Raw genomic sequence first — 27926 nt, forward strand, 5'->3', positions numbered from 1 at the left:
GTGAAGGGAGGAAATGAGGGTAAGTGTGAAAAAGCAGAGAGATTAGTAAATATGGTTTAAGTAGCTATTTTGCCTACCTGGTATCTGTCTATAGGATCCTCCTGCTGCAGCTGGCTCTCCCGGAAAGCCTGGTACTCCTTCTCAAACTTCTTTAGCTTCTTAGTCGGCACCTGAGGAAAGTGTGGAATGAGTTAAGTGGATATAAAGAATGAACACTGGATGTTAAGGCTTTATAAATAAACGAAAAGTACCAAGAAGTAGTTCCCTTTAAAATGGCTAAATACCGGAGAAGGTGATGAGAATGACAGAAGCACGAGGCTGCGTAAAGTCAGTGTTTACAGGTTAAACATCCCTTATTGACTTAAGAATGAGATTAAAAATGACATGCCAACAAATCTGTACAAATAGTAAAAATCCATACATTTTTTTTTCCAACAATGTATGAAATAGTATATAACATTGTAGAACTAAATTATCATTTTGCAAATTTTCTCAGTGTGCAGTGAGGAAAAATTAGGCGTATTTGTTTACCTTGCTAATAAACAACAGCAGCAAACAAATACAAAAAATGTTACAATACCCTCCATTATAAAACATGAAACGAGCAATTTAGTAAAAGCATTCAGCAGGTCAGATTACTTGTTAAATTGTTATTAATTTGATTATACCTGACACTGTATTTGCTTCACGATTTCCATTTAAATTTACCACCTAATATAATTTTAAAGACAGATGTTTAACATAAAACCGCATAACTATATAATTCAGAGATGTTTAATGGAATATGCACACTGCCTACACTTTGACAATCTTTGTCTGCATCTTTATTCACTGCCTGCTAAGCCCTAGTTTACTAAGTTTATCAGTGCTGGTTTTGTGGAGACATTACTACATTTAACACTGGGACAACAACATGCAGTCTCTTGAGTCCTAATTAGTCAGCGCTGTGTAGCATGGTAAATGCTTCAATTGTTAACTCATTTGTTTTATTAAGATTATAGAGTTCAGTTTTATTCCTTAGTTCTATTAAGTTAAGCACTTATAATCTGAACAGTGGTTGACTTCAATTATCTCTTGCTTATCCATAATGAGTCTGATCCCTCTCATTGCTTCTTTCTCTTGTCATCACAAGAAGTTTTTCCTCAATACCATGTCTTCTGCTTGCTTATTTTGGATAAATGTAAGTAAAAATATATCTGTAACTTTTTATACTTGTGTAAAACTGCTATGTAATAATAGCCACCGTTAAAGGCAATATATAAATAATAAGTATTGACATGTCTTGTAAGATAAAGTAAGTTCCCTTTCAGTCGACTCACTCGGTACAACACATAACATATGGGATATCACACCCTCTCGTGTCCTGGCTAAAGCTACCTATATTCACGCCGTAAAAGCAGTCAAACCTGTGGTGACGTAGATGTAGCCACGTCTATACCTATAAGCTATCGTGATGGTGACACGGTTGACTCTTAGTTTGAAAGCCGCTCTTCGCAGAGCCAAGCTAAGAGGCGGGGAAGCAATGTGTTGTACCTCGGTCCTCTCCCTCAGGGAACAAAGGGTTATAGTCATAACCATTCGATTTGACTGTAGCATTGAACAATTTTATGTATTTTATTTAAAGTATTATTTTGGTGTATAGGATAATCATCCTATGATCTAGTACTGGTATGGACAACCTTACATATGCTGTCATTTTTCATTAGCATGTACAGGATAAACATTCCTTGCATTCTTTACAGTAGATGCCTATGTGTGATCAGCAACATGATACACAAGAAAGCATAAACTTTCTAATGAAAATTTAAGCCTGAAAATGCCGGATTAGTCCTAAATATCCACAACATGCACGCTCCTTTTCCCCTACACTAATTACACAGAGCTCATTTTAACTCAGCTCATTTGCACTGATGAAGCTTTTAAATCCAGAGACTGCTTAGCCTCCATTGTGTTCTCAGTGGACGAGTGTTACTATAACAGCAGAGCTGGTGTATGGGTGCTGGAGTTTCTATGGCATTCAGCAGGAGGAGCTTTCTAAAGCCACACCAAGGGAGTGAGAATGTGGAGCAACACTACCTGCGTTACACTGCAGGAAAAACCAGCCACACGAATTCCTGCGGTTTAGTTAAAATTATCTTGCAACATAAGCATCATTATGACCAAGCAGAAAGATAAAGCGTGTCACAATGCATAAAGTATTTCAGTCTGCTGTCTAACAACGGAACGCCGACTAAAGTGGTCAAAGAGTACTGCTTGCCTTGGGTTGTACAATAGATATGTTTATAAACTGTCAGATACTTCCTTCATCATCAGGCAAAACTCACCCTAATATTTTAATGGACAAGCTTGTCTGGTTTACATTAATGACACGTCTCCAATAATGGTGATTCATAACAGCAGCTTAGGACTTGAAGATGAAGAATTGTTTTAAATAATCGCATTAAATTCAGCAGAAGAAAGACAATCAAGCTTTTTTCTGTCTACAAGTTTGCTAATTCACTGAGTCCTGGAGAAACAGAAACTTCTTTGTAAACCGTCTTCATAAATTCTGATAAATCAAAAATAAGGAGCCTCAACCTGGCAACCCTTAAGTGAAGTAAGGCATCATTCAAGCACTGTGAAAACTTGCGACAAAAGTAATAATGCGAGATGGGCAAACAAGGTGGGGCTTCCAGAAAGTGCCAATTAATACAGAAATGTTAAAAACACCCACATTTAAATCCGTCAGTCATTCCCCATTTATATGGTGATTGACTCAGCTGCTGGTTTTATTATAAAAAAAAGAAAACAGCTTCTTTGAGTAACCTTCTTTTTACTTTTTTTTTTGAGTGACAGCTTGTTGGAATGTACTGTAAAGTTAAAATGCAGAGCTCTACACAAAATGTGTAAAGGGCTGGCAAGTCTGTGAAGGCTGCCCTAAAACAACTTCCTCAAAACTTTATTTAAAACCAAAATTGAGTAAAAAAAACTTGGTTATGAGGGTTGTCATTTAATTCCAATTAATGTGATATTGTCAAAAAGGAATATTAATATTTATTTTGAAAATCATGATAAATATACTCTATTGTATAGGCCAGTAAAAATCACACCTGCTTCACACATTTGTCTCGTTGTTGATGCAACTAATTTTATGACACTGTTATCCTAAAGAGCACAACCTTGCCCAAATCCATTTCAACATAAAGTGCTTCGGTTACCCTTTTACACAAGGGCTTTGACATACAGATCCACAGAGACTGAGCACAAACACACACTAACAAGTGCTCTTGGGAAGCCACTCACCTGGCCTAGTTTTGCATAGAGACTTTGATATACTGTAGGGGAAAACACTGATGTGACGTAATCTCCATGGGGTCAGTGATAAAAAAAACAGGTTTTTTTTTTTATCAACAGTGTAGCAGCTACAAGTGAAGGTTGATGTGAAACCTGGCACGCCCATATGCAAAGAAAGCTCTAAAACCAATGGTGATGAAAACTCTCTTCTAACCCCCCTGTTCTTACACAGTGTATCTGTTGAGGGTTGAGTAATAAGATACACTCTTTGTGGTCTGTGGGGGTGATTGCCTGTCACGCTGGGGGAGGATATAAAACAAGTAGCTTAATTCGAGAACAAGAGCGGAGCCATCGTCATTAGATTTAATGGAAAGAACACCAAAGAGTTCAGGACGCAACGTTACATCTTGAAATGACACATTTTATGCCAGGATGATGTGTACAGAAGTGCCATGCCTTCAGCAGCGACTCCACATGCTGCTCTTATAGAGTCATAAATACTGACAGAAACTGACAGGAAAAATGTAGCAAACTATAAACAAACTCAAGGCTGCTGTCAGCAAATGGCATTATTGCACGTCTGTATACACACAAAACAACACACACACACTTATCACAGGTACTTGACTCCCTTCGTGGAAAGAACACTCCCCCATGGCACTTTCCATACAAAGTATTCACAGCAAACCACTGTTTTCCATGACTACTCAGAGCGAACACAGAGTCACACCTTCATGTCAGGTTGTTTAAAGAAATGTTTAATCTGCCATTTAGATCTTTTAAACTTTTATCAATCAATTCTTTTGAACAATATGAGGATTTAAATACTGATTTGCAATCGCTTTATACTTATCTTTATATTCAAAGTATCTAGAACTAGATCTAGCACGCGTGACATGAAACGTATAACAGTGTGATAAAAATCAGCGGAAAAAAACAAACAGACAAAAGACATAAATAAATAAAAACATGAATAAATCAAAATGTATCACACAACGTTCTCTCTTTCTGCTCAATGAATAGTTACTTAGTTTCCTTGTGCATCACTCAAATGCTAACTTATGGTTCTGCTCTGCCATTAAGTTTTAAAAAAAAAAGTTCTGAGGATAAATTTTAAGCATAAATAAGCTTAACATAAACAAGCTTAGCTTTGCAATTGAGGCAACTCAGAGGTCAAACTTAACTGAGAGACCAGAAATAAAACACAATGTATCAAAACACTATTTTTTCTCTCCAAAGATACCAAGAACATTATCACAGCACAAGCTTGCTCTTTACTTGCTTGGATAATGCACGATCTTCTCAGAAATAAATGTTGAGGTTTATTCATGGTGATGTGTTTTACCTACCGCTGGTTTAGGTCTGGAATCTGCCACCAAATTAGCAAAGATGTCCTCGTCACAGATTTGGTTGATAACGTGGGCATCGTAGGCCACCGTGATAGACACTTCCTCCATCATCTTGCCGGCGCTTGAATGAAAGCGACAGCGTGTAAGCCAGGAAAGAAGAGCACAAGAGTGAGAGCAAAATGAGAGAGGATGGAGAACTGCTGCTAGCTCTGTCAGTGCTGAACAGCTCACGCGTCCTTTCCTAAGCAGCAGATCCTGCCCCTGAAGGCGGGAGGAGATGAGTAGTTTCTCTCTCTCTCTTGCTCTCTCTCTCGCTCTGTCATGCACACTCTCATACAGACACACCCCCTTTCAACCTTCCCAGGTAGGCAGGGGGTTTCTGAAGCCAAGTATGGGGATCAAGTGTCTCTGTGATATCCTCCAACAAGCAGACACAAATGCCCCCTTTCTCTTCTTGTCCTCGTTCTGTAAAAAAAATGAGGTGTCCTTCCTGGGTTCGTTTACACAGAGCTCACTTTTATCCCATAGTCCTCAGCAGGTAAGCTCACTCGCTTTCAGAGAGGGTCAGAATGTGGAAAAGAGAGGGAAACGCAAGACTGATAGACAGAGGAAGAGGAGGGGAAGTGTGGGTTATGTCAGACACAGACCACAATGACTCAGTAACTCTCATGCAAATGCTCCACTTTAATATATGTACGTGCAGCAGTAAGCTCTCAAAACTTGTCCCTTTAGTGCTCGATATCTCTTTATCCCTCCTGAGATCTTACAGTCCACGGTACTCCATCCTGTGAGAAAATCCCACAGTTAGCATAACAACTCTTTCCTGAAGTTATCACATCCACAATTCCAGTCAGGCTGAGTCAGAGCTGCATTCAATCCTCCAGCGAAAGCAGTGTCTTGTTGCTGCTTTACCCCAGAAATCTTTCATGTGAAGACACTGTAACGTTTCCTAAAGTTGGGACGGGAATAAGTCAGATGGCTTTGCTTTTCTCTCGCCTGTTCATGAAGGTGCCAGTGAATTCCTTTACAGTGTAAGCTGATTAGGCGGCAAGTTGATCCTTTCTTAAATATGCCAAGTTTCCTAAGAGAAAGAACGCTTCTACATGGGGGGATTTACTCCACCCTTAGGATCTTTAATCACTGTGTGCAGCCCCCCAGAGAGGTTGTGTGCATACAGAAAAGTGCTGATATGAACAAACACTATAAGGCTTCCTGCACACAAACAAGCCACTCTCTTACACTCTCATCTTTTGCCACCAACACACAAATACTCTCATCTAAACCGGAAGCTTAAGCAGCTGAAGCATCTCTGATAAAACATCACAAGCGTTAGTACAAACCAACGTATAACCAGGGTATATGATGCACCACAGGATGAGGAGAAACGTTTGAAAATAAGCAAAGTGTCATCTCACAGCTCCTCCTTATGAGCTGCTCTGTCCCTCACATCCACTCTCACTTTGAGTCAGGCGCCTCACACAGGCCAAACCTTCTGTAAAGCTGTTGACAAATGGATAAGAGATGATGTTTTCCCACACACATGTATGACACAGCAAACACGGCCAGTATTTCCAGTGACAAGGTTGAGGATGGTTCAAGATCCTGAAATTCTGCTTAGCTTCATGTTTCAAAAATGCGTCTAAAGATGAGACGTTACGTTTGTATTTTCCGTGTCCTCTAATTCCCCAGAGATAAAAGGACGGAGTCAAGGGCTGGACAGATTTTTTTCCCTGATGACATGCGCACAGTCCTGAGCTGATTTGTTTAGTATGCACAGGAGTGGTTTGAAAAAGTCAAGGTCCACACCTATGAAAATGACGCTGCACAAGACAAGGTGTGGTAAAGCATGAGGAAATAAAAGAGGCTTAAAGTATAACAGATGGAAAAATAACTATTTCGCCGCAGTCTCTGATAAAAAAAAAACAAAAAAAAAAACGCGGCAAATGAACCTCACATGTGCTGACTCATTTTGAACAAGCAGATCGATGCACCTGTTTGCATCCCAGTGCTCAGGTGTACTTATTTCCTTATGCCGGGATTTCACCTTCCCATGGTCCTAAAGCCTACCAGGTTATTCCACAATCAGGAGTAATTATAAGGTGAGTGTCTCACAGTTTGAGAAAATCAACATGTTTTGTGTAATATAAGGCATGTTCTGACAGCATTCATTTTACAACGACTGCAGGTGTCATTTTATTCTTTACATGTGCTTCGGTCCCCCCTTCACAAAAAAAAAAAAAACAGCAAAAAGTTTGTTAATTATATCTAACTTAAAGGTTTTATCTAATTCATTGTTAAGCCCTGTTGCGAAAAACATCTCTGCAACTTCTACAAGAAGTTATTGCTTCACGCTGCTTTGTGTTGAAATGTGTTTTCCAACTGTTTCTATATGATTTTCATTTTAGTTATTTATATTCAGAGAATTTTTAATGTGATGAAAGCTTTGGAAAAGTCTCAAACATATTTGCTGTGAAAATTACCACTGCATATCTCGGTTATTCCGGTGCTTACTGGAAGCCTATTATCAGAAACATCAAAAGAGTGCAATTCCACAAGATAAAAGAATTATCTACACCATATACAAAAATGCTTTATTTCAATAATGATATGCTATAGAATAGCTAGAGCTTATAGCTCAAAGCCTTACCTTGTACTGACATATGACACAGGATTATCAATCGGTCAAATAATCAGATCATATCACAGGGCGTGGGGATAACAAGCTATTAAAATGTGTTTTGTCGTATATTTTAACAATAAAGAAAACACAATGTGTTACAGACACCACAAAGATATGAAGCCTGCCTTAAAGGTGATATTGTTCAACAATTGTTTTACTGCCATGTTAAAGACAAAAGTGCCTCTATTCAGTGTTACTTTTAAAGCCACACTTTCCAAACACGTACAGAAACACTTGGCTAAAATGCCAGACTGCCATTGTACACTTCTGAATATCCAGGCCACGTGATTAACAGGCCACCTTGTCCTGACTGATTCAGTGATGGAGATCACAATTTCTCCTCTGAGCAGATATCGCATTAGAAATGTAACCAGAAACACACATTTAAACCTGCACTTAAGTAATGCTACATGTCTGCTTTAAATGTCTTCTGTATTTAACATTGCAGCTTAAACAGAGTTGAGCAACTACACAGGAAATCCTGCTGATAGTGATAGTGACAGTGGGCGTGTGAGTAAGAAAAAAAAAAGAAGTAGTAACAACGATGTTCAAGTATGAGTGGGACTAAAACATAAATAAGGGGAAAGAGGCAAGAAGCAGTGAGGGATAAGAAACTATTAAGGCAGTATTATTGCCATCAGTTTTCTTTTTCACAGAACTTATAAAACTGATAAAAACTACATTTCAAGATGTGTTAATGAATATGAAGTAGAAACTGATAAGAGCAGCGAGAGCACGTCTCACATAAAGCATTAGATGTGGTAAAACTGTGCATTTCTCATAGCAAGGTGTAAGTGTTGTTTCTTTAACATCAAGCAACTTCTACAGAGTAAAAATACTTTGGCAAAATAGTGGCAGATGCAAATGCAATACCCGTTTATTTCTCAGAATATATTCTCCAGAATCATAACTAAATAATATAATAATAATTCATAAGCAATGTTAAAGCAAAAACAAAACGTGTGTATTAAATGCATGTATTAAATTGGTATTTGCCTACAATTTAGCTTCTTCTATACTGCTTATCCTGCTACAGGGTCATGAGAGCCTCTCAAGAGACTCGCAAGAGGGGGGGTACAATCTATTGCAGGGCATACACTCACTCACTATGGGTCATTGGGAAATGCCTGTGGGAGAAAACCCACAAAACACTGAGAGAACATGCAGACTCCACGCACACAGACCCGAGGCCTGCTAACCACTACACCACCATACTGGACCAATTCAATTCAATTTATCTCACCTTTTTCACACTTATAACAATGGCCATTATCATTAAACAATTTTACAGAATCAAGAAATTATGGAAATGAGTTTGAAAGGGAGGAGGAAGTATATATAAATATAATTAATCAAATTGTCCCTGATGAACAAACCGAGTGCAACAGTGGCAAGAAAAATCTCCCTGTTATTACAATAGGACGACACCTTGAGGGGATCCAGACTTAACAGGGAATCCTCATTTGTGTGATAGACAGCAGGGTTTGATTTGCGGTCATTTTAGTCCACCTTTTCTGTTGGAGGCTTAGGTACAAAACTATTTTAGCAAAGCTATTAAGCTTAATAATAGCAGAGCTATTAAGCAACTGCAGTCACAAGTCATCTAAAAACAACTGCCTACACCAGCCAAGTCCAAAACCATCTTCCTGGTCAAGTGGAACTGTCCCCAGTCACCACACACATCCCAGGCAGACCACATGGGCCCATCCTCGGCAGAAAGCCAGGAACCTCCATGTGCAGAGAACTAAAGTATTAGTTTATTAACAGCAAAACATACATGTGTTCATTCTTTAAATTCAAGATGGAACAGGTCAGAGAAGTTGTTTAGTCCTCAATTAAATATTACATAGCACTGTAACGACTATATCAACATGACGTAATGTCAGGCACTTACTCAAACTTTAACAATGCATGATTTTAAACGCAGCCACATGTTTTTTCTCAACATTTCAATATAGTGGAGAAAAAAAAAGACATTCTTTAGTGTTACTTGTTTAGTATTATATTAGACATCGCATTTATCCAGATTATTTAATGGTGGAGAAATAGCGAGCTATATTAAATAATAGGCTAATGGTTTGTAAGCTGTAATGGTTTATGGAAATGATGTTGCCATAACAAATAATGGTCTCATGTTGCTCTCCCTGATAATGAGGATGTTAAATTAGAAGTTAAACATTATTAGTACTGAAAAAGTCTGGTGTCATCAATTCTCTAGTAATTTAGATCTGCTTCAATGTAAGTATTGCACATGATTACAAGTAATCTTCAGTGTCAGCAACCCATTTCCTTATCCAGTTCAATGCGCTGAGCATCTGTAAGCCATACAGATGACTTTAGTCATGGCAGACATTTAGGACTCCACTAATTTCCCCTCATGGCTGAAATATTGCTGAAATATAAGTGTAATGGCACGGGAGCAAGTGGCTGTGAAAGAAAATAATAGAACCTCAAAAAACTGATAATGACCTTTCCATTTATTCCCATGGCTTTCACATGAAGATTTTAAAGAGATGTCAGTGTGCCTGAGTGTAGACGAGTAATAATGAGAATGAGATTTGGGAAATAGATCCTACCTTGATGTTGCAGGCTTGCTCCATGAGTCTGCGAGCATTTTCAGCTGCTCTGTAGCGTTTGGGGAGCTGAACCCGGAAAAACTTGAGAGCACCCTCAAAGTCAGCTTGAAGCAGGTCTTCCTTAGAGGTCTGTATTTAGCGAGAGAAAGAAAGAGAGAGACAGAGGAACCTATTAAATATTTCAGTAAGAAATGTAGTAATTGTTTTAAGTCACCATTCTGCAGAACAGGCAGATCTACTAGTGATGAGATGAAGTGCTGCTTTCACAAGAAATGGAGATCAGGGCTTACTGATACACTAACATACAGAATTAAAACTGTATGGGCAAAATCAACATGAACCCAATAAATTGTAACTGGGATGGGCAAAACAGGTATACTGCATGTGTATTTAAGCCACAAATAAACCGAATTCAGCTCAATATTAACTCTATAAATATGTTTATAAATGAATACACCAATTTCAAAGCCACAAATAACAAGTTCATTTTAGTCAGCAATTTGTCCTGGTCAGGGTAAGAGAGGTTCAGGAGAAAAGTACCTGATGCAAAAAGAAACTGATTCAAAAAAGCATTGACATCAGTTAGACAAATTCACTCCAAATAAATTGGTTTCTGGGATCTTAATTACTTAAATCTAATGTACATCTGAATATCTGAGGCCTCGTCCCCATGTACATTACACTTGTATTTTTTCCTTTTCAATCTCAAAAAAAGAAAAACAACAAACCTTTGTCCACATGGAAACCCAGAAGAAGACAGTTAAAACCAGCAGGTGGCAATAAAACCCTAAACCTAAAGCCATGTTTGCCAACCAGAAACCTAAAAAAAAGTTTTCCATGCTCTGATGGGAAACATAGGCGATGCAGCACATGCAATATACTTGCCCTTACAAAAAAACAAAACAAAAAAAACACCACCACATATTAGGTCTGAATCCCTACATAAACAACCAAAATTTTCCCAAAGTCCTAACACACTTTGCCTTTAGAGATTTTCAATTTATCACTTATTATCCCAATTAACGACAAAAATGACACCCCTGTTTCCCATAAAAAAGTTCTTTACGTTCATTTAAAATGTAGAGGTTGTGTGAAAAATATTCCAAATGGCCAAAGAGACAACATGGAGTCATAAAATGTAAAGGTCACATGGTAGCTGTCCCTCACCGCCAGCAGTCGGGGAACAAATAGCCGGTGGCCCATGCCCAGGAGAGTCATCACCCGATCTGTGTAGTCTGGCCCCAGTGCTGCCTGTTCATCACCTGCTGATGCCCCTTCCTCCAGTGCCCGCAATGCTGGGGGCATGGGAATCTCCCTGTCCGGGCTTGAGAGGGTACAGCTCTCCAGGTCATCCCCCGAGTCCCCAGCACAGTCCTCCTTGGGAGGCTGCGGGGCTAACTTAAGATCAGCCACGATGAAGTTCGGAGGTGGTATATAATTTTTCTTAGAAATTAGCGCACTCAGAGTTTAGATGTGCAATCACATTTAGCAAACAGCAGTCACGTAATTATTTTGTCAAACAGACTTGGTTTGGCGATTTCCATATTTAAAAAAAGGCATTGTATATAGTTTATCCCGTTCATGCTAAGTTGAAATTGCTGTTTCAGACCACAACATAAAAGCACAAGATCTACATCATGGTTAACTTCACCTGACTTTTATAGTCCTGTTTAACCTAAGAATATTAAGCTTCAGTTTGAGGAGCTGCTTTCTTGCATGCTCAGTAATGGCCACCACCGTCAGTGTTCAAATCAGCAATCTGTTGCCTGGCAACAGACAGAGGGACAGGCTTGGGGATGCGATGAGACAGATGACAGGCAACACATCCTTCCTGCTTTCCTCCTCGTACACAGAGCTAGACAACTCTCAACTATTCTTATGCCATCCATAAAAAAATATGTTAGCAAGGTGAAAGATGAGAAAAAATATATTGGTAAAGACATAAGTCCACAACAGGTTTTCACTCTTTTCACGTGCACGGATGTAAACATAAGAGACCTGGAAAAGCTCAGAGTAGAAGAGAAGAGCTAATGGATGACATTTAGAAGCCTAGCAGATAAGCCACAGCTCAGTAATAACCTCTTTTTGCTTTAATGCCTCATCAGTGAATCACTCTGGCAGAGGAAGATTAAAAAAAAAGTAATCCCAGGACACATGCGAAGGATCCAATCGGCAAAGCACACAGGGTACCAGACCACAGCACTCCGTCATGTCTCATTTCATCAGTCAGAAATAAAAAAAAAACCTCCATTCAAAGGGATAAGGCAGGATGATGCAGGCCTCGTCCAGAGCCTGTGGATGTCCCTGGGGCTGGCTGCTCTGCTCCTGAGCTCCTGTGAGCCAGTGAGATCGAGGCCTGTCTCAGGCTAGCTGCAACACCCACCAGAGCAGACTAATCCAGGAGACGCTAAGCAAGATAGAGAGAGGACAGAAATGCTGTCGGTGCTAGAAGAGGCAGCAGGCTGGTGGAGAGGGAGGAGGTGGAGGATGAAAAGTATAGAGGAGGGGCATCGTGAAGACTCCACAAGCAGCCTGAGTCGACGTGTGCACCGTGGACATGGCTGAGAAATGTTCAAGGGCTAATGCTAAATGCTAATAGACGCCGTTTGCTCAGGTTGGGCACACAAACAGAAGTGGGCATGTGGAGAAACAGCACGAGAGAGGGAGGAAGGGAGGGGTGCTTGGGAGCCTCCGGGGAAAATGCCGTAATAACCAGCCAATCCGAATGAAGCAGTGCAACCCCTCTAAACCTCCCCACCCTTTTCTCTCTCTCACATGCCTGCATGTACACCATCATTTACATTCTCAATATATTATAATATTCAATTTTATGTGTGTGTATAGAAAGTTAGAGAGATAGAAAGATGAATAGATTCCTTTTTAATAAAACAGCAAAGCAGTGCAGTCATGCAGTAAAAGAAAAATTAATCATTTTTAATTAATTAACATAAGCACACATCAATTTTTTAATTAGCTTTTTAGTGTAAATCCATCCATCATAGAAAATCCTGATATCGATCAAATTGTACAGTAGTAATGACTATTCCTTAAGGCATGGTGGCAAAATTAATTTCTACTTAAGGATTATGTCTATGAATATTATTCAAAACAGCTTTTTATAGCCTTAGATTTAACTACCTATTAGGATTGCACAGTTAATTATATTTCAGTCATGATTGCAAATTTTTATGTATTTTATTCATATTATATTAATGAGTTTTGCTAACATGAGTTAATTGGCTGAATATTCAATTAATACTTCACTAGTTCAGGAGGACTGCATACAATGCACTTTAAAATAAACACCATATACCTGCTTATCTACGGCATCGTCCAATCGACTAATGATGTGGCAGCCACACATAATTTACAGAAAATCAAGCCTGAACGTGAAAAGCTGCAGTTAACATTATTATAATACGTAATAATATATATAAAAATGTGTGATCTCTGTGACGTTTGCTGCATCAGGGTTGCCAGTGCTAGAAAGAGCTTGTTCGAGAATTTGACTGTTCACACTTAACAGTCTCTAGAGCTTACACAGTATAGTGCAAAAAACAAAGACTACTAGGTTAAGATCACTATATTTGGCTGACAAGTGCAGTGAGGTCTTGCATCCTGGGATGTTTTTCTGCTCACCATGTTGGTAAGGAGGAATTATATAAATTAAAATATCTTTCCTGGTAGATCAAACTATTCTGTCTATTATACCCTGACTTGTCTTATCAACAAGGTGTCTCCACCCACAGAACTGTTGATCTTGCTCTCTTAACTGAATCTCTGACATTTATTTGCACAAATTTATGAATTGTACAGCTGCCATAAGGTTCTCTGATAAAATAATAAGTGCATACCTGAGCAAATATACAGACCTTGTATAGAGAGGTGTGTACTGTTCCTAAGAAGGTGAACTCAATTAGGCACAGGTGGACTTTGTCATTGTGTAGTGTTGTGTGTTGAATGATGAGGGGGGAGAGGACTTGAATATATTTTAAGATGTGTGTGAAATATAGCAAAATGTGGAAAAATGGAAAGAGTATGAAATCTTCATAACTTCACATCATGACCAAATTAGTTTTTCTGTGTTTGTCTTTGTTACTTCAGGAATGAAACCAGATTGCGGCTGATGGTGATCATAGGACTTTTATACAGTGAGGTCAATAAGTATTTGATCACCCTGTGATTTTGCAAGTTCTCTTACTTAAAAATCATGGAGGGGTCTACAATTTTTAGCATAGGTGCATTTCCACTGTGAGAAACAGAATCTAAAAAGAAAAATCCGGAAACCACATTGTATGATTTTTTTGAACAATTTATTTGTGAATTACTGTGTCAAATAAGTATTTGATCACTTGCTTATCAGCCAGATTTCTGACCCTCAAAGACCTGTTATTTTGCTTTTAAATAGTCCATATGCTTCTTACGGAGCCACTCCTTGGTTTTCCTGGCAGTGTGCTTTGGGTCATTGTAGTGTTGGAAGACCCAGCCACAATACATCTTTAATGCCTTGACTGAGGGAAGAAGGTTTTTGCCCAGTATGTCACAATAAAAGGCCCTGTTTATCCTCTCCTTAATACAGTGCAGTCGTCCTGTCCCCTGTGCAGAAAAACACCCCCAGAGCATGATGTTTCCAGCCCCATGCTTCACTGTAGGTATGGTATTATTGGGATGATACTCATCATTCTTCTTTCTCCAAACACGGCCTAGTAAATAGTAGCCTTGAAAACGATGGTCCCAGCTCTCTTCACAGCATTGATCAGCTCCTTCCGTGGAGTTCTGAGCTGATTCTTCACCATTCTTATCATTGATACCCCATGTATCTACTTAGACTTTGGCTGATTGTGGGGTGCACAGGTGTCTTTATGACAGCTAACGACCTCAAACAGCTGCTACTAATTTAGAATCATGATAAGAGTGTAGCTGGACTATTTAAAAGCCAAATGAAATTTCAGAAATCTGGCTAATAAGCAAGTGATCAAATACTTACTTATACTTATACAGAAATTTACAAATTAATTGTATAAAAATCATACAATGTGATTTTCCAGATTTTTCTTTTTAGATTCTGTCTCTCACAGTGAAAATGCACCTTTCTAAATAAGAGAACTTGCAAAATCACAGGGTAATCAAATACTTATTGACCTCACTGTAAATGCCCTAACAAAAGTGACAACATATACTAGCTACGTAGGTAATAAATAAACTGTAAACTATATAAACAAAATATTACAATGATAAAAATAAAACCTGTCAACACTTTTTAGTACTTTTAACAGCTAAGAAGCTTAGGCCAATAGGAAGTACATGCTCAATCTCACAGGTTCTGTGTACCCTGCCTATTTTCAATTAAGACTAAAACAAATTTCAGGCTAAATTGGCAAAATTCTATTACTAAACTTGCACTTATAATTTTCACACATAGACTGGCTTCCACATTGTGTGCTGTAATTAAAGCTAAAGGTGAATAAACAAAATCTTAGAGTGTGCAGCTTTTTTTGGCCAGGCAGTGGATAACTGTTTAGAATTATTATCAACTATAACAACTATATAAGCTCTATTGCCTGCTACCTGATAATAATCCTAACATGCTATCATTATCCTCACTGTGTATTAACCAAGCTCTGCTGTAACTTTTGATCAGGATTAATGACCGCATGGTACTTATAACCTTCACCATGCCAGCATATCAGTTCAGTACACCACCCCACCTTTGGCTCTACTTCTTGAAAAATAAAGTGGAACTTCTAAAGCATAAATCATCTATATAATGATACGCAGGGGTATGTAGAAGAATAATGCACTACTGTACATACTTTTTTATAGTAATGTGTACATTTATACTGTATGAGAAGGTAATGCATTATTTGCCCAATAATATTCATAAAGTATTACCTTTACGCTGTATAACCACTCTGTTTATCTCACACTGAGAGCTCCTAAATGTCAAACTGTTTAAGCATCGGAATATTTTTCTACCACAGGAATGTTTACCATCCTCACTCTAAGAACCAGTGTATGAAATGACTTAAATTTTTGAAGTATTGATTTGCAGTATTATTTCCAAACAGCAGAGGGAAACAGAGACTACTCTTTCATTTTCCTACAACGTGTCTTTGACAATTATAGTTGCTGCACCCTAGTCCAGTGCAAATGCCTGCACACCCTTAGGACAAAATGAAATCTGATGCAATTAATTACAGACCATTACCTGTTTAAGGTTTTGCATATGTTCCTTTCACCAAAAAAAAAAGAAAAAAAGGCCAAAACTGCCTCAGTAACTGTCCTACCCAATTTCTCTTATCGATATGTTGCTGAAGACAGAGCCTTTTTCTTTAACCCACAAGGCACACAATACTAATATTCTCCTATTTTGGTCTTGATAGATCCCACTGATAAGGTTACGACACAACAATTGCAGTCCAGGTAAGAATGTGCCCTGCCAATGCACATGAAGCCATCCTGTTTTTTAAAGCCATTGTGCTGTTCATGTTGTACCAAAGAGCAGCACAAAACACTATCCACCTTCTTCTGAATAGATTAGCTCTCAGGTGTCTATGATTGACTAGTGTTGATGTAATTGACAGGGAAGAGAGAGTATCCCATCCTTCTGATTAGGAAGCATGGATAATTTTGCTTTCCTGACTCAATTTGTATTGCATTAAAAGTCTGTACCGTTTTAATTCACGTTCTAAGTCTTAAAATGAGGCTGATGGTGAAGAACTGATAGTGATCTAGAAAAAAAAATGGTGGTCATTTTTATTCTAGACGATCTCCCAGCTGGATACAAAAAGTATGTGTTATTTTTTTGCTCTAGGACACCTGATCTTCATTCATCACCACACAACACTACATGGCTTCTTCCAGTTTTGTGTAACTAGAGTATAAAGTATAATATAGATTATTATTATTCAAGGGACATCAAGCCAAACCGGGACTTGATGACATTTCCTGCGAATGGCATAAAACTGATTGACATTTACTGAAGACTTCAAGCACAGTACGGTGGTGAGACTCCTAACTGCAGTAAAATGTTTAATGGTGCTAACATTTAAAAAAAGGCCACCTGTCCATGAAAAATGATCCCAACTGAGATGCCTTGGAGACCACGACAGTCGCTCCTGTGAACACTCAGCAAGTGGAACACCTGATCCTAGAAAATCAACAAATAACTTGTCGCCAACTTGCAAAAGAGACGCATTCGTCTGTGGGAACTGTCCAGACAATCATTTACAAACACCACTGGCACACTACAGGAACTCGACTGCGAGTTACTGCCACATCCCTGCACTGTCTTGGCCTTGCTCCATGCAATTTCAACATTTTTGGGCCATTTAAGGAGTTCCTAAGGGGCCAGAGTTTCAGATGTAAAGCAGGCAGTCTGCTCATGGTTACATCATACTGAAAAGATAATCTACATTGATGGTAGAATAGGTGCATTAATGTAGCTGGGTATTATATAGAGAAATAAAGGTAGTTTTTACTTTTATACTTGTGTTATTTTGTCCGGGTTTGATTTAAACAGTCCTCGTGTATTGTATTTTAGCTTGTGTTTACTGGAATATCACACAGAAATTAAGTATGCACATACAATAATTATATTTGTTTTTTTCTTTGTGCATTTGAGAATAAACCCAGAGAAGTCATTTGCAATATTTAAAGCACTCTAATAAAAAAACAAAGACATCCTTTCAATGGATAGTTTGCATATGTTTGAAACCATATAATAATTATATTTATTATTGGATAAGAAACACTCTTAATCATAACTTAAAAACTTAAATTTAACAAATATATTAATGTAAATTAATTAGGTAGGCTGCATTAGATTGCTTTTACACTTTTACACTGTCTTTTAATTGGCTGACAGTGTAAACTTCATATTTATTCCTACAGGAAGCAGATGAAACTCTTATGAAAAGCACTGAGTACAGTCAAGCACTTAAAAATAGTCCTGCAACCAGTCAGGTCAAGGCTTGGTACAAGAAAGTAAATCCAATATGGAGAATAAAGTGGTTTGAGATAGTTCAATGTCAAATACCTCAGATTGCAATGAAACTAGAGATTTAATTTTTTTTGCTTTTGGTATATCTTTGTTATTCGAAATCACACACTAGTCAGTCCCGATTTGTTCATGGTTGCATGTTTAACATTATTCTAATTTACAGTCTCTGCACCATTTTGCCGTAGTTTGATTATATGTCGAGAAGTAAAGTTTTTAGGTAATAAATATCCTTACCTTTAGTAGAGCCAGTGCCACATTAAAGATGATGTTAAGGCCCTGTAGAGAGATTCACAAAGAAGTGTGAGGTGCACAAACCATGGTGTAAGGGTACAGACATGAATGCTTTTAAACACAGAATATTATTTCAGTATTCACTACAGATTCCGTACACAATAGGACAATATTGGCCACAAGAAGATTAATCAGCTATGAGTGACTATTTTTCATTCGTCTGTTATTTGGCCGCTTATTTGTACTCATTGTCTGGAAATATAAAAACAGACAAGAGCTAATTGTACATCCTGAGGTCAGAAGCTTGGAGATACATTGGGTAGGAAAGACTCGCTAAAAAGAAAAAGAAGAAAAAAAGCTGAATTTCTCAACACAAAATGCAAATGAGGGTTACTGTGTGAAGGGGATTAGCATGCCTAGAAATAGCACAGCAATACAATAAGCTGGGGAGTGACTGCTAAGAAGAAGAAGAGAAGCAAATATCAGATGAAGCCTGAGTGATGGACAGGTGGATGTGTGCATGCATGCAGAGTGAAAGATGGACAGAAGCTGCACTGTGGGCGGTGTGTGTGTGTGTGTGTGTGTGTGTGTGTGTGTGTGTGTGTGTGTGTATGGGAGTGAGAGAAGAGAGTGAGTGAGTGTGAGCAGGTGCTATCACAGTAGCAAAGGGAGATGCAGTGCTGAACTCAGCTCTGCATGGGAACATTCATCTCAAACATCGCTCAGACAACCCGTTCACATGGCAACACAGAGCTAAAAATATCCTCCTCACGCTATTAATAACTCAGACAAACCTGACCCTAGATGGCGCCAGGAGGCAAGATAGGAATGTTGAGAAAAAAATGGTGAGTGTTTATGTTCTGCGGAGAATGTTCTCCAGCTCATCACATTGCATTGTATCACACTGAATTAAAAAAAACTGAGACTGACCTTAGAGCTACTGGAGCTAATGAATGAATATGAGCTTTTGATGATAAAATACTTCAAGATAAAGCATTGCACTGCAGCAACATGATTGGCTGATTAAATAACTACATGAATGTACAGGTGTCTCTAATAGAGGCTCATCGTGTTGTGTTATTTTGTGTTTGTAAATAAGCGTTCTAACAGAAACACAATATCCCACCATTCCGAATACAGATACAATTCCTCTAGCATCCTTCAAGAGAATGAATAAACAAAGCAAGAATAAAATGTTAAAGGTGTTAAAAGGTGTCAATGGTACAAGAGATGGAGGAAGCCAGAAAAAAAACACAAAGTGAGTGTGATAAACGAGCATAGAGGCAGAAAGATACAGACATGCCTTTAAACACATGCAACAGATTTTCATCATGCGACTCATTGACTGAGTAAGGAAAATTTTTATTATTCTGCCAAAGGCTTTAACTGTGCTAAATATACGGCAAAGAAAAGACCAAAAGACTTTTAAAGCAACATATTTGGAAAATATAAACCAATTAAAAAAAGAAGAAAAAAAAGAGCATTTAGTGAATCCCTTTAGAGATTTATGCTTGACAAAGTTAACCAAAACCAGTGTCTGAACCTAATAGGTAAAAACCTAATGGTCTTTCTTCATATGTGACCCGAAATAAAAAAAACGGACAAACAAACACAGAAGCTCACTATTTTATAATCCTCATCAATGAACAAATATGAGCTTTTGATGATAAAACACTTTAAGATAAAGCATTGCACTGCTACAACAGTCTTCAATCTAAATCGTCTTCAATACTAAACTTCGGATGAAAGTAAAGAAATAGTTATACTAATTAAACGTATGGTTTTTACCCTTTAAGCCAAAGTTAGCTGATCTTAAAAAACGGCAAAATTAAAAATTTGCATCTTTGGTAATTTCACTTATGATAACCCCACTTAAGCTCTGGGTTTATCATAACTTATAATTATGTAAAGTTTATAGCTACCAGTTTTGCATCATACAACAATTCACCTCAAAAAGCTATTGCTATACGTGTGATGATTTAGACACATCACTAAACTGGTGGGTATTCCTTACTTCCTAGCAAATTTAGCCTTCAGTAAAAATCAAAATAGATCCAATCGACATCAAACACGTCCTACTCGATTTAAAAAACATTTAAATCAAACTATTGCTTTAACAGAATATTATACTGTGTATAACAGTTGATAAAAGATGTAGTAATAAAGTAATACACAACTATATTCTATATTATTTTCTTCTCGCTAAGGAAATTTTCTGGTGCTACAGTAGGTAATGCATTAGAGTGTGGTTTATGCACCTCACACAGCAGCAAGTCGGTGATGTGGAAGACCATGCAGAGGGGGAACTTGGCGGTGAAGAGGGTCAAGAACCACTGGGAGGCGTACATATGAGCCTCCAGATTTAGATCCTGGAAGTGAGACCACAAATCGGGGAGTTGCTCCTACACAGAAGAAAAGGGAAAAAAAACTATTTAGAGGACACATAAAAGGTTTTTATTTTAAATGTATGCTATATAACACTACCTTTCCATTTTATACTGTATATTTGTATCTGTCTGTAATGCTGGTTATATATTTGCTATATTAGTGGCAAATTCAATATTCAAATATTACTACATAATTTTTTTATAGGTATATAAATATACATGTACACTACCCTTGTTTAGAAATTTATTTTCTACATTCCACAACAGTACTGGGGATTTCAAAACTATGAAATAATACATAAAATTAGGCAATTATGTAACAACAATAACAGTCAGTTGTTGTTTTAAGACAAAGAGGTCAGCCTTTCTGAATTAGTTCTTGCATGAACAGTGTTGTCGAGTGCATTTGCAAAAACTATCAAGCACCATAATAAACCTGGCTCTCATGAAGACCTTCCCAGGAAAGCAAGACCAAAATTGACCTCTGCCGTGGAGGAGAAGTTAATTTAAAGTTACCAGCCTTAAAAATCACCAATTAATAAACACCACCTCAGATTAGATCCGTTATGGAGGATCATGAGTAGCAGATATCTCAACATTTACACTGTTCAAAGGAGATTATTGAATATTTTGTATGCCTTCAGTGATGCTTTACAATGTATATTATTTTTTTCAAAATTACAGAGGAACTACTAACTATGAGCGTAACCGGAAAATAATCTCACTTGACATGTAAATGTTGTACATATCTAAATTATTTTTAATACAGTGTTTTTGTTCTGTGTCAAAATCCACAATAACAACCAATAATAATAATAATATCAATAATCAATGCATGATAGCTATATCAATTTGTTTCAATAAATGTTGGATTGTTACTCTATTGCCTATTATGCCTTAGCCAGTGCTAAAAAAGTGAAGCAGTTCTGCATAGTGCAGAGTGTATATTTTATTCATCACACAGTACTGACAGGGTTGGGGTCAGTATGGCAATATATACAGGTAAAACTCTATAAAAAAATAGAATATCATGCAAAAGTTCATTTATTTCAGTAATGCAACTTAAAAGGTGAAACTAATATATAAGATGAACTCATTAAATGCAAAGCAAGATAGTTCAAGCCGTGATTTGTCATAATTGAGATGATTATGGCTTACAGGTCCTGAAAAGCCCAAATCCAGAATCTTAGAAAATTTGAATATTACATGCAATCAATAAAACAAGGATTGTACACAGAACATATCGGGCCGCTAAAAAAAGTATGAAAAAGTGTGCACATGTACTCAGTACTTGATTTAGACCCCTTTTGCAGCAATTACTGCCTTACTGCAGCGTGGCATGAAAGCTATCAGCCTGTGGCACTGCTGAGGTGTTAAAGACCAGGATGCTTCAATAGCGGCTCTAAGCTCTTCTACATTGTTCGGTCTCATGTCTCTCATCTTTCTCTTGGCAGTGCCCCATAGATTCTCTATGGTGTTCAGGTCAGACGAGTTTGCTGGCCAATCAAGCACAGTAATCCAACGTCACTGAACCAGGTTTTGGTCCTTTTGGCAGTGTGGGCAGGTGCCAAGTCCTGCTGGAAAATGTAGTCAGCATCCCCATAAAGCTTGTCTGCAAAAGGAAGCATAAAGTGCTCCAAAATCTCCTGGTAGACACTGCGTTGACCCTGGACATAATAAAACACAGTGGACCAACACCAGCAGATGACAAGGCTCCCCAAATTAACACACACTGTGGAAACTTCACACTGGACTTCAAGCATCTTGCAGTGTGTGCCTCTCCATTCTTCCTCAGACTCATTTGTTTCCAAATGGGATGCAAAAGTTGCTCTCATCAGAAAAGAGGACTTTGACAAGAGGAATACCACATTGGAAACCCATATCCAGGATCCGTCTGTGTGGTGGCTCTTGATGCACTGACTCCAGCCTCAGTCCACTCCTTGTGAAAGTCCTCAACACTTTTGAATGGCCTTTTCTTGACCATCCCCTCCAGGCTGCGGTCATCCCTACACAAGCAACCTTTTTCTTCCATACTTTTCCCTTTCACATAACTTTCTATTAATGTGCTTTGATACAGCACTTTGGAAACATCCAACTTCTTTTGCAATTACCTTTTGAGGCTTTCCCTCCTTATGGAGGATGTCAATGATGGTTTTCAGCACAACTGTCAGGTCAGCAGTCTTACCCATGATTGTGCTGAACCAGACTGAGAGACCATTTAAAGACTCAGGAACCCTTTGCAGGTGTTATGGATTAATTAGCTGATTAGGGAGTGGGACACTTTGAGGCTAAAAATTAAACCCTGTTTACAATATTAAAATTTTCTGAGATTGTGGATTTGGAGTTTTCATGAGCTGTAAGCCATAATCATCTCAATTATGACAAATCACGGCTTGAACTATCTTGCTTTGCTTGTAATGAGTATCTCATATATTAGTTTACCTTTTAAGTTGCATTACTAAAATAAATGAACTTTTGCATGATATTAATTTTTTTTTTTCGAGTTTTACCTGTACATACAAAATTTTATGTTTTTTTTTTTTTTTTTAGCCCTGACCAAAAAAAAAAAAAAACCTAAATAAGAAAAAACTCATAATGGATAAGTCAAGGCAAAATTAAATACATAAAGCTGATGAGTCAAACTCCCTTTTGCATGATCTTTTTTTTTTTTAGCTTTAAATAAGCCTCTCAAAATTATCTCTTCATACAAGCAGCTCAGACCAATGTGGCAACAGCAACATATTTTATTTTGTCCCGCTACTGATTAGAGATCAGATATAGTGTGAGGATGGAACCCAAGCACTAAGAATAGAAGCTAATTAAAAAAAAAAGAAAGAAAAGAAAAAAAGCCTGTTTGAGAAAGGCTGCTAAAGATAGGAATTTTTACAGAGAGCCTGCTGGTTGCACAGCATGGGTCCCCAGACAGGTGTGTGTGTGTGTGTGTGTGTGTGTGTGTGTGTGTGTGTGTACCATTCCCGAATCGATCAATGCTAACACTCGTCATGTGGGAACATATCAATGCTAACCTTATTAGGTTGCGTGCTGAAAGAAGTGTGTTTGGGTGATAACTGCATTTCAACAGAAAATTAAAACCCACTTTGCAGAGGAGTTACTCTTACAACTTGGACAAAGTTGTGCTCTGCAAGTCCGTCTGGTAGACTATCTGCTGTTGTCACATTTTAGGCATAATGTTAGCCAGTTTAAAAAAAATTAAAAATAAAAATCCATAGCACTTTCCCAGATTTATTTTATAAACATAAACCCACCATTTAAATATTAGTCTCATTATTTAAATGTGCAATACTTAATAGTGGGTATGGAAAGACTTACTAGTTCAATCATGTTTTTATTTATGATTTTTACCAAACAACTTCAGTTAAAACAATTTTTTAAAGAGCATTTCTGCAGCAGATTCAGATTTCATCATATCGTCATGTCATCATTTCTCTCTGACTCACAGAATGTTGTAAAAGCATGAATACCACGTTTGACAATCTGCAGATGGCATTTTAACTATATTAACCTGTATCAGGCGCTCTAACTGGTAGAACTTGCAGTGTAGATCCTCAAAGTTGTTCCTGTAGAGATCCCTGAGTTTGTAGTCAAACATGATCTTCACCAGCACACAGAATGCTTGCTCCTCTGGCATCTGCAAACACACACACACACACACACACACAAAAAAAATCCTTAAATAAAAAAATCCTTAGCTACCCTGATATAAACATGAATACTCTCATATTTTTCCTTTTAAACATAATCCTAAACATAAAACAAAAATCTATGTTTCTAGAGACAGTTTACTTTATTTTTACATTTTTTTTGTTTTGTTTTTGTTTTCATGAGCCACCCCACAGCTATGGGGGCCCTTGGTTTGATTCTGAACTCAGGTTATTATCTGTGTGGAGTTACTCATGTAGGTTTCCACAGGATTCTCATGTCAGGTTCCTCCCACCTTTCAAAAACATACAAGCCAGTGCACTCCTCCCCAAGTGGATGTCTCTTCCCAAAAAATACAAAGGATTTCAAATATTACACCTTATTTTGCAGTCTCAGAAAATGTTTCATCCCAATTACATCTTTAAAAATTTTTTTTAGGGCATTATTCAATCTACAAAACACTTTTCCCTCTTTTATATAAATACAGAAAATAAATTTATAATAGAAACAACATCTTGGCTTCCATAGAATACATTTATTATACTAGCCAAAAATATTAGCCAAAACTATTAGAACACTGCCAATTTGTATTAAATAAAAATTACAGAAGTTTATAGTAAGTATTTAAATTATAGCAATACCTAAAACAAATTCAGGGCTTAGGGTTAGTGTAAAAAATGGGCACGTGCCTTCTTCTAAAGCTAAACTGCTCACAGTAAAGTGGAATACATAACATCCAAGAGAACCTCCAGCACATATTAATAAAGAACAGCTAACTAAATATATGCTAAATAACACAGAATTTCCAGCGAGTCAGTACTGTTTTTAAACAAGACAGAATCTAAGAGGTAGGATCAAAAGGTATTAATAGCAGTGAAGGATTAAATGCAGAACCAAAGATGAGATAAGCGAGACAGCGGAAACAATACTAGGTCAAAGAAGGAGAAAGAAATACAGAGAATGGAACAATAATGGAGACTAAGAGTCAATAGGTCAAAGTCAGTGAGATACTGGGAACAAGATGGAGAATGCAAGAAAGATGGGTGTTACATAAAGGGCTTGTGATGGATGAAGGAGAAAAAAAATGCAACTGAGGAGAAGATTCTTAGTGAGCCAGGGGCTTTAACAGAGATTGCCAAGTGACTATGTGAAAGATTTCAAATGTGTGAAAGGTCTGGTTGGCTGCAAGTGCTGTAGAAAGCAGGCGTCTGGTGCTGAGTCGTACGTGTGTGTGGTCATATTTGAGGTAGAGAGGTTAAGGTGGGTATTAAATCACAGAGACAGCGTGTGTGTCCAGGACTGAATAGGCTCCTGCAGGTAGACAATCTAAGGCATTAATATTCCTGTCACCTCCTGGGCTTCCTGGGTAAGAAAACCTCCATACATACACAAACATCCACTCTAAGACAGAGCTTCTGCAAAAATATTAGTAATATGTCTTTACAACTTATAGCTTATTCTGGATTATTTGTTCTTTAGGCAAAAAGAAGAAGAAGAAGAAAAAGCAGAAGAAATTATAGTTAAATACCACAAAATAAAATTACAAAAGGGTTTATACATCTGTGTTGATTGGAGTCCTAATTAAGCTAAAAAGCAAGACATTGTCAAAATAAATAAAGTAAGGGCAATTTCAGCAAGTTAAAAAGGGTAAATGTAGAAAAGGTTCACAATGCCTGGCCAAAAAAAGATAAAAATAAAAGCCTTTAATTTGATAATTAATGCAATTAATTATATGCTTCAATTGGTAACAATTCTTTTAAACCTAATTGATGCAGTGAGTATCTTCTTAGTTCTTAAACAATTATGACAAAAATGTTTCAGAAGGTTAAAATTATTGAGCTGCATCAAGCAAAGAAAATAACCAAGGAGAGTGTTGTACCAGCCGTTTCTGGGTATTTACAACCCGGAGGAATAGCTGAATCGTCAACATTTGGTGAAGGCGCATTGTGAAAACAAAGCCAATTTGCTAGGAAAAATAAAGCATAAAGACTGGACTGGAATGGACAGTGTATCAATGGAAAAAACGTTGTGTTGTTCAGATTGACCTTATCCCAGAGCGACGGATGCTTCAAAGTAAGAACAGAGGTAAATGAAGCAATGCCCACATTATGCAGAGTACCACTTTACAAGTTTCAGGGGGCAGTTTGTCAAGTTTCAGCTCAGCAATGTAATGTGGCAATAAAATTAAGTCTGCTGATGACCTGAGTCCGTAGTGAACATCTTTGGCATGTGCTGGAGAAGACTTTATGGAGGGGTTCGTTGTTCATCAGTGCAAGATCTTTAATTTGCACAAGTGAAAAGTTGTCAAAACAATGATACTGCAAATGTGCAAGAAGTTAAAAGTAGTCAAATGAAATATTAAAGTGCCCAATTTTTTTCTTTGACCAGCCAGTAAAACCCTGAATTTCCACTGGGTCATTGTGTGTTCTCTTGTTGCAGAGCAGCTGGAATTGGTCTGGTATGAATGTTTATGAGATGCAGTACTGTATATTCTACCTCAACAGACTCAGAGACCTTTTTCAATAGTTAAATACTATTTTATCAAAAGGGTTAACACAAGTTATTTTATTTTTGGATTAATTTTTAATCTGTTTTTTTTTTTATATCCTAAATACTTTATGTTTAAATGTTAAGTGTGTACTCTTGTTTGTATGGTTGTAAATAAGAAAATAAAAATGTTAAAAACGACTACTACTTTTTTTGTGGGTTGTTGGCTTCCAGGAAAAATTGACTAGGTGTAAAACTTTGGTGAATACAGGCACATCTGGTGGAACCAGAAGCACTGACTAGAGTGGCAGCTATCAACGCCAAACAACCATGATACAGCAATAATGTGCCACTTCCCCCACTTGTTAAAAACATTACTAAATGGCATTTTGGAATCTTTAATATTGTGGTGTTAAATGACTCAGCAGATCGTGACTGCAGTAATTACTAGGGATATCAACCATTAATCTATAATCAATGCAAAAATTTAACCACGTACATTTTGCAGTAGTGATTATTTTTAAATAATGACAACATGAATAGCACTTTAAACAGGTTTTTTTTTATTCTGTTTGGGCTTACATAATTTGTTGAGATTATGCTGCTAGTGAGATTTAAATTAAATAAAATTTTTAAAAAAAGTAACTGACCTTAGGCCAATCAGATTTAGTAGGCACTTTACATAACTACCACTGAGCTATCAAAAGTTGAGTGCGTTCATTTATGGTCTCTTTATTGTTTCTGGTAACTTGGCAAGCACTTGCCACTGGGTGGTGCTATTTGCAAAAAGCTCGTAGATAGATAGATAGATAGATAGATAGATAGATAGATAGATAGATAGATAGATGGATAGATGGATAGATGGAGCGATAGATAAATAGATGCAAACACATATATTTTCTCTTTTGATTTTTAATGACCAATTGTTGCCACACCACTTATATATATATATAATCTGCCTTTTACCTTAAATTGTCAAAGTACAAGTGATAAACACTTACATGCAACAACAACACTGCAGCAAGGAAGGACTGGCCTTGGCAATATCCAATCTCCTCATCATACACAGAGTAAGCCTGTGAACAAAAAAAATGTTAGTTCAAATAAACTAATTTTAAAATAAGTGTTTTTAGGTTACAGCTTTGACATACTCGAAATCATTTTGTTAATCTAGCCTTTGGTACACACATGTGGTGATTGGAGTCCTAAATAAGCTTAAAGTTGTAGAATATTTTTGTCAACCTCAAGATTTCAACAACTATAGAATTTACGAATGGATTT

At 37.4% G+C, this 27926-nt stretch overlaps 1 protein-coding gene across 7 annotated transcripts in view; it reads right to left on the reverse strand.

Moving 5' to 3' along the window:
• The window catches only part of rabgap1l (RAB GTPase activating protein 1-like), a 114652-nt gene that overhangs the window by 10084 nt on the left and 76642 nt on the right, over positions 1-27926 (reverse strand). For 3 of the 7 annotated variants that reach the window (XM_053513154.1, XM_053513155.1, XM_053513156.1), the window contains exons 15-20: positions 27647-27721; positions 24022-24147; positions 20370-20513; positions 18115-18156; positions 9879-10007; positions 78-170 (exon numbers count right to left, since the gene is read on the reverse strand). In XM_053513154.1, coding sequence (XP_053369129.1) covers positions 78-170; positions 9879-10007; positions 18115-18156; positions 20370-20513; positions 24022-24147; positions 27647-27721 — 609 coding nt within the window. Of the gene's footprint in view, positions 1-77; positions 171-4622; positions 6400-9878; positions 10008-11045; positions 11991-18114; positions 18157-20369; positions 20514-24021; positions 24148-27646; positions 27722-27926 lie in introns of those variants that run through there. The other 4 variants (XM_053513157.1, XM_053513158.1, XM_053513159.1 and 1 more) reach the window with 4 other exon arrangements.

Source organism: Clarias gariepinus, chromosome 15, assembly GCF_024256425.1.
Source record: "Clarias gariepinus isolate MV-2021 ecotype Netherlands chromosome 15, CGAR_prim_01v2, whole genome shotgun sequence".
NCBI lineage: Eukaryota > Metazoa > Chordata > Actinopteri > Siluriformes > Clariidae > Clarias > Clarias gariepinus.